A 12,654-nucleotide genomic window follows, 5' to 3' on the forward strand; every position below is an offset into this window, starting at 1 on the left:
CGAGGGAATGGAAATCTGGGGTTTTTTTCCCAAAGAAAAGTAGGAATTTTAACTGCAGTATTTCAATCTAATTAACCAAATTTGCATAAACTAGAAATGTAGCATAGATTTGATGCTGCTCAGGGACAAAATCTGACTAATGTGCAACTCTTCTTTTTAAAACATATATCCAATGTGTTTATAGGGGACACTTTTGGGGTCCAAAAGGTCAAAAAAAATGCAGGAAACTAGGGGCATCAGAAAATTGAATGAAAAAGCATTATGTTAACATAAAAGCCACAGCTAATCCAAACATTTTCAATTTTCCTAGGACGAAGATTGCTGCTCCTTCACATGCACCAATATAAATCCTTTCTGGCTCTGTACTACTGTATGTGAACCTGGGAGGGGCACTGGCTTTATCCACAACGGCATAACAAGGTATTCAGAAGTCCAGGGCTTCTCTTCCTTCCTGCAGACACCCTTCTACATCACGTTCCCTGATGCAGACAGTACAGGCAACAAACAAAGTCCTTTAATTCCAGTGTAAAGTATTACGAGCTCAATAAAATTTCAAACTCAGTGGCATTTTGGAGATCTGCAAGTCCATGTGTTGGAGGGGGGAGGTTGTGCAAAATAGGTTATGACCAAGAGAGAAACATCGGATAAAGGCATAGTGGACAAAGGATCCAAACTTGACAGATCATTTTATTACCTGAAAATCTGAACCGATTCCAGTAATTAATAACTTTGTCATGACTGTTCAATTTCCATAGCAAAAGCCTGTATAAATTACAATCTGATGAAGATAGGAAATTTTATTTAAGTCTGCAACATAGATTCAAATACGACTGGCCAAGCATTTACATCCTGTTTGTATGTATGCACGTTTGGTAAGGCACCTCCATATTCCTCCATATTTATTTATTAATATTACCCTAGAACTGCCTTCAAAATTACTAAAGGCTTTTTAGATTCAAGAAAACATAGTAGTGATGCGAGATTACTTTAAAAAAACTTCAGAATTATTTTGCTCTAGAGTAGAAGCAACTCAGTGCTTCCTCATGAAAGCCTTTATTTTGTGATTGATTAGGATGGGGTAGTTTAATTACTTTTGCATTATCCCACTGCCCTTGTTTTAGGATAAAGGGATGCAGAAGTCTACCAAACTTCTCAGTATTTGGGACTGCGAGATTAAGAGTAGCAATTGTTTACAATGCTGTTCCCACAGTAAAGCTGCCTGTTTAAGCCATTTCCTGGCTTTGTAATTCACTATTTCCTCCACACTTTCCTTCTCTTTCACTTTACAGGCTTATTTCTACCAGAAGTTATTTTTCAGATGGGCACTCCCAAAAATCCCAGGCCAAAAATTGTCTGTGGTTTCTCACTGCGCAGCATTAAACTCTCTTCCCCAAAGTTGGGAAGCGAGACCCTTCTCCTGCACCGCAAGTAAGTTTTGCGTAGGCTGTTTCTTTTACAAAAAGAGTTTTTCAGATATAGGGACACTTGAAATTGTTATTCTACATATTTTTCCTCTTAGGAATGTGTTGAAGGTACTCAGCAGCTCTGTCCTACTTTCTGTGACTCTGATGATGACTGAGTGTACATACCCAGCTTGGGGTATTTGCTGCATGCTTTCCTGCTGGATGGTCTGTGCCTCCTGGTTACCTTCCCTTGCTTCTAAGTTCCAGTGGGTCACGAGTTTGGGGTTTTGGAGAGGAATAATCCCTTCCGATGCATCTGGAAGTTCTCTGGTTTCTCCCCCAAAAAGGTCCTCCCCCCACTGCATGTTAAAGAACAGCACATGAAGCCGAGGCTTCCGAGTACTCAAATTCCATTCCCACACTCGTGCACAAGCAGAGACCACGTCTGCCAAGGCTGAGGTCAAGCATGTTATTCCTGTGAGCTACTTCAAACAGAGTTAAAAGAAACACTGAACCTTTCTTTGAAAAGCATGTGAAGCATATTAGCTTCCAGGGTTTTTCTGTTACAAATTAGATTCAGAGAGGCTGCTCTGATCAATACTGTCCAAAGAGAGACTACACTTCAAGTTAAATTGAACTTACACAAGAAGGACCATCCCTTCCACGCCAATCTTGCCACGCCAAGGTTGCCAGAGTTCCTACTGTGAGGTCTTTCCCTCCCCTCAAAAATAAAACACAGCAGTTATCATATTAGAAGCAGATGGCATTTTAAGCTTTTCTGTGTACTTGCTTTAGACCAGATCAGCCAAAAAAGCTTGGACTTCCCCCCCGCAGTTAACATTTCTTCAGTCCTTTCCCCAACAGAAATTCCTTCACTGTAAAAAGAAATAAATATTTTTTTTTGGTCCTTTTGCAGGCCAAAAAAACTTGCACCCTTGGAATAGGGCCGGACTTGGTCAAGTACCAAGTATGTGACACTTTACCCTTGTTCAGCCTTTATCAGAAGAGGCAGTGTGCACTGTACCCTTCCTCTGCATAGCAGACATGTAACACACAGCACAAGCACACTTGTTCTAGCATTCCTCCCTTCCGATAACTTGAGATCAGAGTATGAGATCTACCACTGAAGCCAGTGTAAGCAACGCTTTGAACACCTCTCACAAAAATTACCCCCAAAAATCCAGGGTTACGCCCCTGTTTGTAGCGAGGCTGCTATGGTACTGAATTTAGCAGCCACAGGATCTCACTGTAGCTACTCAACTTCACCTGAAAAACTGACTATAGTCCCACGGAAGTTAAGAGAATTTGCCCTTTTCCACAAAACGTGCAGGGTCATACAGGTGACTCAAACCATGATCATTTCTCACACACACTGAATTAGCTAGCAAGCAAAGCACAAAAATGCCAGTTTTCTAGAAATTTTCTATGTTCTTCCAAATTCCGTAAATGAAAATCTAATTCCTTCACCAGCAACATTAGACATGAACACACAGAGGGATTTAGATAACTTCTTGGTCTGTTTAAATACAATGTTTGTGTACTGCTTGTGAATTGCCACAGCCTTTAACACAAGTAAAACTGGAAATATTTGTCTGCATGGGAATTCAAGCAACTGCAGAACAGTCTTGCCTTACTGTCAACATTAGCTTCAAGAAAGCACTGAAATAAAATTAGGGACTTCATTTTGCCTTGCTCTGGGGAATGAAGTTAGTGGATTCCTCGGCAACTTCAGGTGAAAAATTCAGCAGTAAGTTGACGATGCTGCGAGCAAAAAGCTACAAGGAGAAATCACTCAGTTCCAAGTACAAGAGCAGCCACATTAGCAACAACATCCCACGCTAGTATAACGATATTTCCACTCAAGTTCTTGTCAGCTCAGGATCTTACTGGAAAGTATTAAGTATTAAATTGTAAGTATTAATCTATTCTTTCAAATGGATACAAACACACACACACACACCACACGCACATAGTTGTGTCTGAGGCCAAGGAAGGTTTTTGGTGTTCCCACTTCTTCAGTAAAAGAATTCCTTGAGAATTTGGTACAAGGATCAATGTCACTAGTAAGAAGGGACTAGATGTTTTACCTTAACTTTTGTTGGCAGTGAAGTCCAATTTCGGAAGACTTTAAAAGAAAAATAGATAAAAAATTGTTGTAACATATGAATAAAAATTAAGCTTGTGTATATGGGCCTCTCCTCACCGTGTTGGATACAGGTTTTAAGTAATTTTTGAATGTAAAGTTAAACTATTATATTCCTTACCTCTCACCAAGAATCCGTCTATTTTGGCTGCTCTTTCACAACCCCATTTTGGGCTTACTGGTACACTTCATTCAGTTATATCTTTTTGCTGTGAGAACTAAAAAACACAGACAGAGAAGCATCTGCACTGGGATGGTTTATTGACGCTTTCAAGAGATTCAGTCTTCCCAAGGAAGCCAATGAAACAGAATTTATACTTACAGAATCCGTACCTGATCTTTCCTCAAAAAACCAGATCTCTCTGTCCACAAGGGTCTGTTTTTCAGCCAAAGTGATTTGGTAAGCTTCAGTTTCAAGCAACATGTAAATATTTGCCTCACTGTACTAGGTCCATTTATTTTGGGTACATTTCACTGTCTCAAGCCAAAATTTGGTTCATGACTCAGCTAATAACTCTACTGGTTGTACAAGTTTAAAGTCCTCACTCAGTCCTGACAGCACGGGTCTCAAAGATTTGTCCAAAATTAACAGAATTGATTTTGTAATTTAGGGGGGAAACTACTTTTTCTAATGCTAGAACACTTAAAAAAAACAAAACTAAAAGACAAAACAAGGCATGTAAGCAGTGTAAATAGCAGGGATCATTCCTATCTGCTTTGTCTTCCTTGAAAGCAGATGAGAACCGAAAAGCAGTTGTTCAGAGATCTCCATCAGGGTTTGTTCCTCTTCACCATTTAAGAACGGAGCTCAGACTGTGCTGCTCTTGCAACTTTTCCACAAAAAAGCTTCCGGTTTCCTTGTGTCTCTTTCCTTAATAACACTGGACAGTCATTACAGATCAATGCCCCTTACAAATTTACCTTGGAGGGACAGGAAGGAGGTAGATCACTCATTAGCGAATACATTTGAAAGAAAGCAGACCAGACGGTAGGACTGCAACGCTTCTCTGCAGCAGTAAGTTCTTGTACCAGAGTTAGCCCATTAAGTTTAATAGGTAAGGAAAAAACAGAGTGGGTATTTACTTACACACGATTTTATGAGAGGAGCAACTGAAATGGCAGCAAGAAAAACACACTTTTTAGACAAATTGATACTACATCACATTAGTGGGCCACCGAACTCTTTAAAAAAATAAACCTTTTGAGACATGAGAATGAAATTACATTTTAGCATGCTTTAAATAGCTGACCTGCTCCTCAAAGCACAAATTTTCAGCTATTGGCAAAGACAACGATTATTTCCTTGTTTGGAAATTAAAAAAGCATTTAGCAATAAGTTAAAGCTAGCCTACATGTAAGTGGGCTAAATACTAGGCAAAGATTTCCCTTTTCACATTTAAGATACTACAGTTCATCACTTCTGTAGCTTACATGTTGTGCAATGCCCCAATGAAGTTTCACATCTACTCTGCAGAAGAGAACAAGAGCGAACACCTTTCTTTTAAGATAGTCACAAATGGTAAAGCCAGAACTATTTGTTTGTCCAGTTAATTAGATGTTTGCTGTTTATCACACACAAGAACTGTAAGCAGAGTTCATGGATCCTTCTGAGCAATATGAAACCTCATGGTTCCACGCAAGTTCAACGCTGCCTCTCTCTTTCTTTCTTTCCTCCCGCCTCCCCTTATCTGCTATTTTCCCCAGCCCAAGTTACATTTCCAACTATCTTCATCCAATTTTAAGAACCTTAAGGGAGAGAAAGTTTTACCTCATGACTTCTACCCAAGAGCGCCTGGCTCCAGGCTTGTGTCGGGTCAGATACATCTTAGAACAGAGGAAGCCAGATGTTTTTCTTTTGAGGCACTAGAAGTTAGGCTAATAGTAATATTCAAGTCACCCAAAGCTAAAGGGACAAGTAGCTCTCATTGCCTTCCTATATAAACACAAGGTCAGTGAAGAAATCTTCTTTTCCCTTTTTTTTTTCCCTGAAATACATTAGGTACAGCTTGCAGCAACAGATTCCTCACAGTCTTGCATTCCCACACCCTGCAGTCCTAATGCATGCTGTCCTGCTTTACTTTATAGTTTCCTCAGGCTCATGAGAGGAGTTAACAACGGATTTCTCCACCTTCAGATACACACACATCTTCTTTGTCTCATGACAATTATCACGTTCATATTTCTTCTTCCATGTTCACAAGCTCAGTTCTATGCCAACGTTTTGATGTACCTCTCTTCAGAGAGAGCTGCTGCAGCTGAACAAGACAATTGCAGCGTGCTAGTTGTACTTGGATTCAATACACGGTTGGAAAGACGAGAATGACCAGTTTTCTCATTTGTCTGTTTTCAGACGTTCAGAAAACCCCACTGTCAGCATCTTGAGTAAAAAACACAGGTGACATCTTCAGACCCTAGTAAAACCACTTATGCACGTTAACTTGTTTAAACAAACATCCCCACCTCAAGTGACACAGTGGCCTGCAGTCTTCCTTCATCCATCCACAGAGCGAGAGTTATTTTTACTGAGTCAGTAATCATGCATTGTCTTCCAGAGGAAATACTAGCCGGGTACCCCTGGTTGTAACTTCATGATCTGCTGCTCCCAAATCCCGTTCCAGTGCTTCCTCTGAACTACTTTTTGTTCTCCTGCCGTCAAGGCTAGTGGTAGCTGTATGGGGGCCAGAAGAACCGTTTGCAGTTATTGTTGTATCACCGTATGTCACAGTGAGGTCACCATCATTCAGAATAAAATCAGAATCCTCTTCTCTAAGCTGTTCTTGATTCTGAAGAACAGGAAAAAGAAAAAAAAAAAAAGAAGAAAAATCATTGTACAGTGCACAACATCCTGTCTTTGCTAAGAAGGTGACTGAACAGAAGAGTTTACCCACATGTCAATACAGAAGCAGTAAGCTGCAAAGTTACAGCTTAAGAAGTGTTAAAAATAACCTTGAACCCAGTCTTTGCAAATCAGCTTACTGCTCTCTGTATAAGCACTGCTCTTGTGAAGAGATGAATCCAAGAACTAGGTTATGAAACAGGCAACTAGGGATTTAAAAACACTGGAAGTTTACCAGAAGGACGAGAGAGAGAAGCAGTACGTAACAGTTTGTACATGACAGTTTAGAAGGCAGCACAGGAGAAAGACTGGAGACCAAGCACAGTTAAGTCAGTCACTCCAGATACAGACTCAGAGTTGCATCTGTTGCTGATTAGTCAAGTTCATGAGTGAGAGACTTATGCAAACTGGAAAGAACTCATTAAGCCCAAATTCTTTGCATTCAAGTTTTCCTCAACAAATCCTTGTTATAGATAAAAAACTAACCACACTCTTTTAAACTCTCTGCTTACTCTTACCTGGTACTAAATAGAAAATCACTTGACCTAGTTCTTAAGAATGCTCCTGAGCCATAAAAGTACGAAAGACCGAGACAAGAAAGTACGTGCTTTACAGTTTTCAACCTAGTTCTGACACGTTTTCTTTTCAAGATCCTTTAAGAAAGTGGCTCACAAACTCCTTTGAATTTATTTTGACAGAGATGTGATGAAATATACGGTCAGAGACTAGAAACTGCTGAAGTGTAACAACACAATTTCTCTACACAGCATAATACAACAGCAAGCAATTGTGCCACATTGCACTCCTGTTTAGCATGGTCTTGGTAAAAGTCAAAACAGTGGAATTTGGAAGAAAATAGGGCTTCCTCATACTTGGTGACAATTTATCAGTACTGTAAGCTTGACTTTTTGCAGCTGAAAGCAATTATTTCCCCGTGTGAGTAGGTCCATACCACTTAGCATAAGTGTGTATTGCTGTTCTCCTTGGTAGGCTGGACATCAGTCAGACTAAACCCTCAAAATATGTAATTTTCTTCCACTCTAGCAAAAGGAAGGAGGGCATAGACTACGTGAGATGGGATGCCTGTCAATACCTGTATTGCAGAACAAGAGTTCAGGGCACCTGAGACTGAAAATGCTGATTAATCTGTTCATGATGAAAAATGCAGCACCTGGCTAAATAAAACTTCCTGGGGAATCTTCCTGTCATTGCTTCAGAATGATAATCAGCCAAAATAAAGCAGCAGAAGCCTCTAGATGATACAGAATATTTAACTAATGAGGATTGGAAGAGATGTCAGTAGTTTACCAAAACCAACGAAAGAAATGGTGCACAGCTCAATGTCAAGACAAGCCCTGCTTAGAATGAATGCTAATTTTTTAGAACTTTTGTGGCATCCAAATTTATCATCGTTTATCTGAGACAGGGTTACTGTGATAGAGAGCACTGTTCTCAAAGAGCAAATACAGTTTAAGACACCCACTTTCTTTCATTGCAAAGAAAACACTGAACTACTGTCACTACCTTAAAAAGAAAAAAGGCAGAAATTAAAAGGGTCAGCTATAGTTGGCAGAAAAAGCCTTTACAAGCTTTCTGTTGCAATAAAACGAAAAAGACTGAGGGACATGACCAAGATGATAAAAAAATAACACAAAATAATTGGCTGTTTAAGAAAATGTGATATCCCTATATATTCTGGTTTGAAGTAGCGACATTCAAATAAAGATGAAAAGTGGAAAAAACAAGCACGAAGCAGGCAGTTTGCAACTGTTGACCAGTTACATTTTAAGAAGTCAAAGAAGCTGGGAAGCCCTAACACATGTTGCCTTTTCATGACGTTTGCCCTTAGAGAAGCACCACGAGGGGAAGGCAGGGCTGACAGCGCACCGGGAGGCGTTGCGATACCAGGGCCACATGTGAAGCGGCTGCAGCAAGCTCCCAAAGCATCTCCCTCAACCTTATTTAACAGCGAATCCTCGTAGCCACCCATCAGATAAGGAACTGGTAAGAATACACAGTACACTCAAGCTTCCCCAAAAAGCTGAAAAGAAAAATACTGAGACAAGAGGGCCACAGGCTTTATACTATCTGGCAAGTCCTAACTCAGTCTTTGCTGGTTCATCCCAGGCTATACGTACACATACATGCGCATGATCAGTTCCAGAGAAAACAGCAATCTTCTCTCAACACAGCAAACAAACATTGCCTTGCAGGAGCCAAGTTCCACTTGTTTATTTCACTTCTGAATAGCACTGGAAGCAGCAGGCAATTTATTTCATATATTTCCCCAGAGAACATCCATATGAACAATCCCATGTAGTATATGCATTTGCTGTGTTCGTAAGCAAAGAGGATGGGTGAACAAACCTACTGTGCTTCACGCAGCACGAACAATTCTTTCAAGAAAGACAGGAAATATATCCAAGTAGATCCCTAGAGACCTGAAATTCTTCCAAGAATAACCCTAAACCGGCCTCTGCAATCCCCTACAGTTCTGCAGGAATAGCTTCCATCCACTCAAAAAACCTAAGTCTGAACTTCACCACTTAAAATGACGAACTAGAATGGCTAAGTACCTAAATCCAAAACTCTATAAAAGACTGAATTTCGCTTTGATGTGCTCACCATAACCTGGAGGGACCTCACAGCATTCTGTCCCACTTGTGGTAAAATCTGCTCACGTTCCAAAGAATGTGTGCTGGAGACATTGAAACGGCTAAAGCTTATTTAGAGTTAATGCTCACAAAGCCAGTCTTTATTGCCTCCTAAGGCCATGAAAATAGCAGCACTTGCAAAGCACAGTGCAAATACAAGGCGCTGGTCATCACCACATATGCTGCCAGTGCCAGGTACAACACAAGCACCACAGATGATGAAACCTGCATCAGAAATTATTTATCTTGCAGCTCCCAAAACAAAAGCATCAGGTAGGAAGCGTGCGGAATATACTACAGCTTAAATCTGATCCTCCACTTAAGAGTTTCTCTGCTTCTCAGCTGAGTTCAAATTCATCAAGGAAACTGAACTGTTTTTGCTATGAAGCTAGAGCCACTAAAAAATGGGAGAGAGAAGGCACAGCCATGCAGTTTTCTTACTAAGAGTTACCTCCTCCAAGACTTACATGGACTGCAAATGAAGTTTCTTTACTGGGTTTGCATGTTTAGAAAAATAATTCATTCCCTCTACTTTCATACCAAGTTGCCACACTGTGTATGGTGCAATAACATAACTTTAAAGAGAAAAAAACAGGGTGGGAGAGTGTGTAGGACATAAAGCACACCCCTGAACAAACAAGCAAAAAATAACTCAACATCTCCCAGAGTGCTTCATCAGGAAGAGCAGTTGATAATACACAGATGCTTCTTCCACGTGGGATAAATGGTTGATGAAACAGAATTACTAAAAGTTTCAAAGGACACATCAAAAGGAAAGAGAAAAAGTGATCTACATTATTTTGGGATAAATTGGAAAGCCCCGCCAAATGGTCATGTACTGAAGATAATACCCAGAGAGAAAAATAGGAGTGAATTTTCATTCACTTATCATTTTAAACACTAACTACAGCAACCTTTCATGCTTTTAAGTTCCATCTTTGATTCCATTTGGGTGGAAAACACTTAATGGTGAGCATAGTGGCACAGTTTTAAAACACTGGGAGAACATCAGCAAGGAATAGTAACAGAAGCTCTGGACAAAAATTCACTGTACCTCCCCCCTTGTATGCTGACTCAGAAACTTACCCATAAGCCATTCAAATTCAACCTTAGAGGACATGATCTCATACTTCAGAACAGGTTGTAGATGGACTATGTAATAGGATTATTTGATTTTCAGACTTTAAAATCCCCCTTTGGCATCTAAATAAGAACATGTACTTCCACTCATAGAAGCAAAAATGAATTCTGAATAAAGCTATAATAAAGCCAAAGGAAAAAAAAACAAAATCTGAAATTAATACACAAATATATAGTCATTATAAACACATACTTGCACGCTTTCTTCTTTCTTCTCTATCTAGTTATTTTAACTGTTAGGACATGCGCCTGAATGACATCTAGGATTTACTTCCATGTTTTGAAACATATTTTCTAGCTGTGTTACATTCTGTCGAGTATTTACAGATTTTTTTGCTTGTTTAATTCAAAGCCTTCAGTCTTTAATTTTTTCAGATGTACCATTCAATTTTGCTGGAAGTACCTCACGAAAGCACAACTGTTCCAAGCAGTTTCTGTCCCCCCAAATACATGGCACACTCAGGTGCTTCTCCTGCACTTAATAGGAAAGCAAAAAAAGATTCCATAGTTTCTTAAAAGGTAATAAAATGGTACAGTCAGAGTGCAGCAAAGCCAGCTAAACAAAGAAATGAAAAGCAACTGCATAGTTCAGAAATCTTGGATAGAAACTAGGAATAAAATCTCAGAATTATATTCTTTCCTAAGACTAACAGAGCAATGCACCAAAATAGGAACAAGAAGAGAGAATACAATGTGGAAAATTCCATGTTATGCACCTTAACAAAATATGCAGCCTTATAAGCATTTTGAGTGATGAAGCTAACATCTCGTGTGTGTGACAGAACCAATCCAATTAAAGAATAAATTTCCATATGTGGTAGTAGCAAAGAATGAAGAGTCAAGAGAAAAAGAGAGCCAAGCTGTTAGAGAAAATGAAAGCCAAAGCTGGCATGTTCATTCTGGTTAGATCCTCCATTACTAGATAACTAATCTTATAAGAACACACATAAACAGACACATGGGCAACACCTAAGCAGGTTAATTGGTCTGATGGATGCCTTCCAGCCTAGAGCTGTTTTAAGATCTCCAGTGGCATTGCACAGGTGGGAACAAGGCCAGGTTTTTGCATTACTAATAGCTCCAAATAGGCAGCAGACATTTCACATTTCAAAGAAATTTTATCCTCAGGTAAAAGATGCTAATGATACCAGAAAGAAATACAGGAAAGTATTTCAAAGTTGCAAGTGGAATTCCTAACTCTTTAGGAAAATATTTCCATTAATCTGGTCCAAGACTACTAGAACATCACAGAGATGCTACCATTCAAGAGAATCTGCAAATTTGAGTGATCCCACATAGGGCTATGGTTTTATTTACAAGCAGCTGAGCTGCAGATGACAGAAGTGCTGTACTGATAGGAATGACATGTATCAGGATCCTGTGAGAGTAATAGGAGAGTGAAGCATTAATTATTGCACAACAAGGCTGTAAAGACAGTATAGAGACCTGCAAGACTGAGATAAGTAACTGATTAACTGTTTCTGAAATGTGTTCTCAAATTTCACAGTGGAAACAATGAGAGGAAGCTCTACGAGATTTCTTTCCATCATGGGTAAGTGTGTCATTGTCTTCTTTGAAGGAGACCTCAACACAACCTTAGCAGTAACAGGGAAAGAATCTTGTCCAAAAGTGTTGAGAAGGGCCTGAATATTTTGAAGTGATTCACTGAACCGGTTTATTGACCAGGCCTGAAGTTTTCCAATATTCTTAAACGTTATTTTTTAATGCACTTTTGAACAATAAGATCATCCCTGGTTTCTACTAACAGAACCAGTTGCCTCAGGGGAAAACATCATAAATCTTTTCTGCCCAGGACAAACCAGCACTTTCTTGCAATATGTATATCATAGCAACCTTTTGCCTAAAAAGAAAAAAAAACTAAGCGTTTTGCTGAAAATAAGCAAATAAAAAAACAAAACACAGAAGTTCTACTTACATCATAAACCTGGGGACTTGTCAGACAGCGGGCTACCAGGCCGCACCAGCTGGGTAGAGTTGTGGTTAACGGAGGGCCACTGTGAGTGAGAATTGGCTTTAAATAACTTCAGTAGTTAAGGAAAACACACCAGTGCTTGAAAACAAAAAAGACAATTGTACATAAATGTAGTTCTGTGCTGCTCAACAATTGTACAGAAAACATCCACTGGGAAAAGTCTGCAACTGTAAACAAAGAAATCAAAAAAACCTCCCCCGAATGTTTTTCCCTTGATCCTTTTAAGGGCAGCTTCTTTAACCCACATATTTACTGCAAGGGGAATTGGCTGCCTTTCCCCTGATATTTTCAAGAAGTTCCAACATTTCCAGCTTTTGGGCTCTCTGGAGCCAAAGGGAGCAAGCAGAGGCACAAGATCTTTAACGTTAAGAGGTCTAAGGGTGTTTCGCATGATGTCAAGAGTGCAAGCCAGAGGTAATAAGGTGACATACCTGTGCGGCTCAGCACAGGGAAATAAAGAACTGCGGTCCATCCGGTGTCCTCAC

General features: G+C 39.7%; 1 protein-coding gene across 1 annotated transcript in view; it reads right to left on the reverse strand.

The window, feature by feature from the left end:
* Positions 1–6,080: 6,080 nt before the first annotated feature.
* SLC9A7 (solute carrier family 9, subfamily A (NHE7, cation proton antiporter 7), member 7) overlaps positions 6,081–12,654 on the reverse strand; it is a gene marked incomplete at its 5' end in the record, with an annotated part of 39,453 nt that continues 32,879 nt past the window's right edge. The window contains 2 exons of the mRNA XM_009866089.1: positions 6,081–6,329; positions 12,113–12,218. Of these exons, the coding sequence (XP_009864391.1) occupies positions 6,081–6,329; positions 12,113–12,218 (355 nt within the window). The remainder of the gene's footprint in view (positions 6,330–12,112; positions 12,219–12,654) is intronic.

This window comes from Apaloderma vittatum, unplaced genomic scaffold (assembly GCF_000703405.1).
Source record: "Apaloderma vittatum isolate BGI_N311 unplaced genomic scaffold, ASM70340v1 scaffold383, whole genome shotgun sequence".
Taxonomy (NCBI): Eukaryota; Metazoa; Chordata; class Aves; order Trogoniformes; family Trogonidae; genus Apaloderma; species Apaloderma vittatum.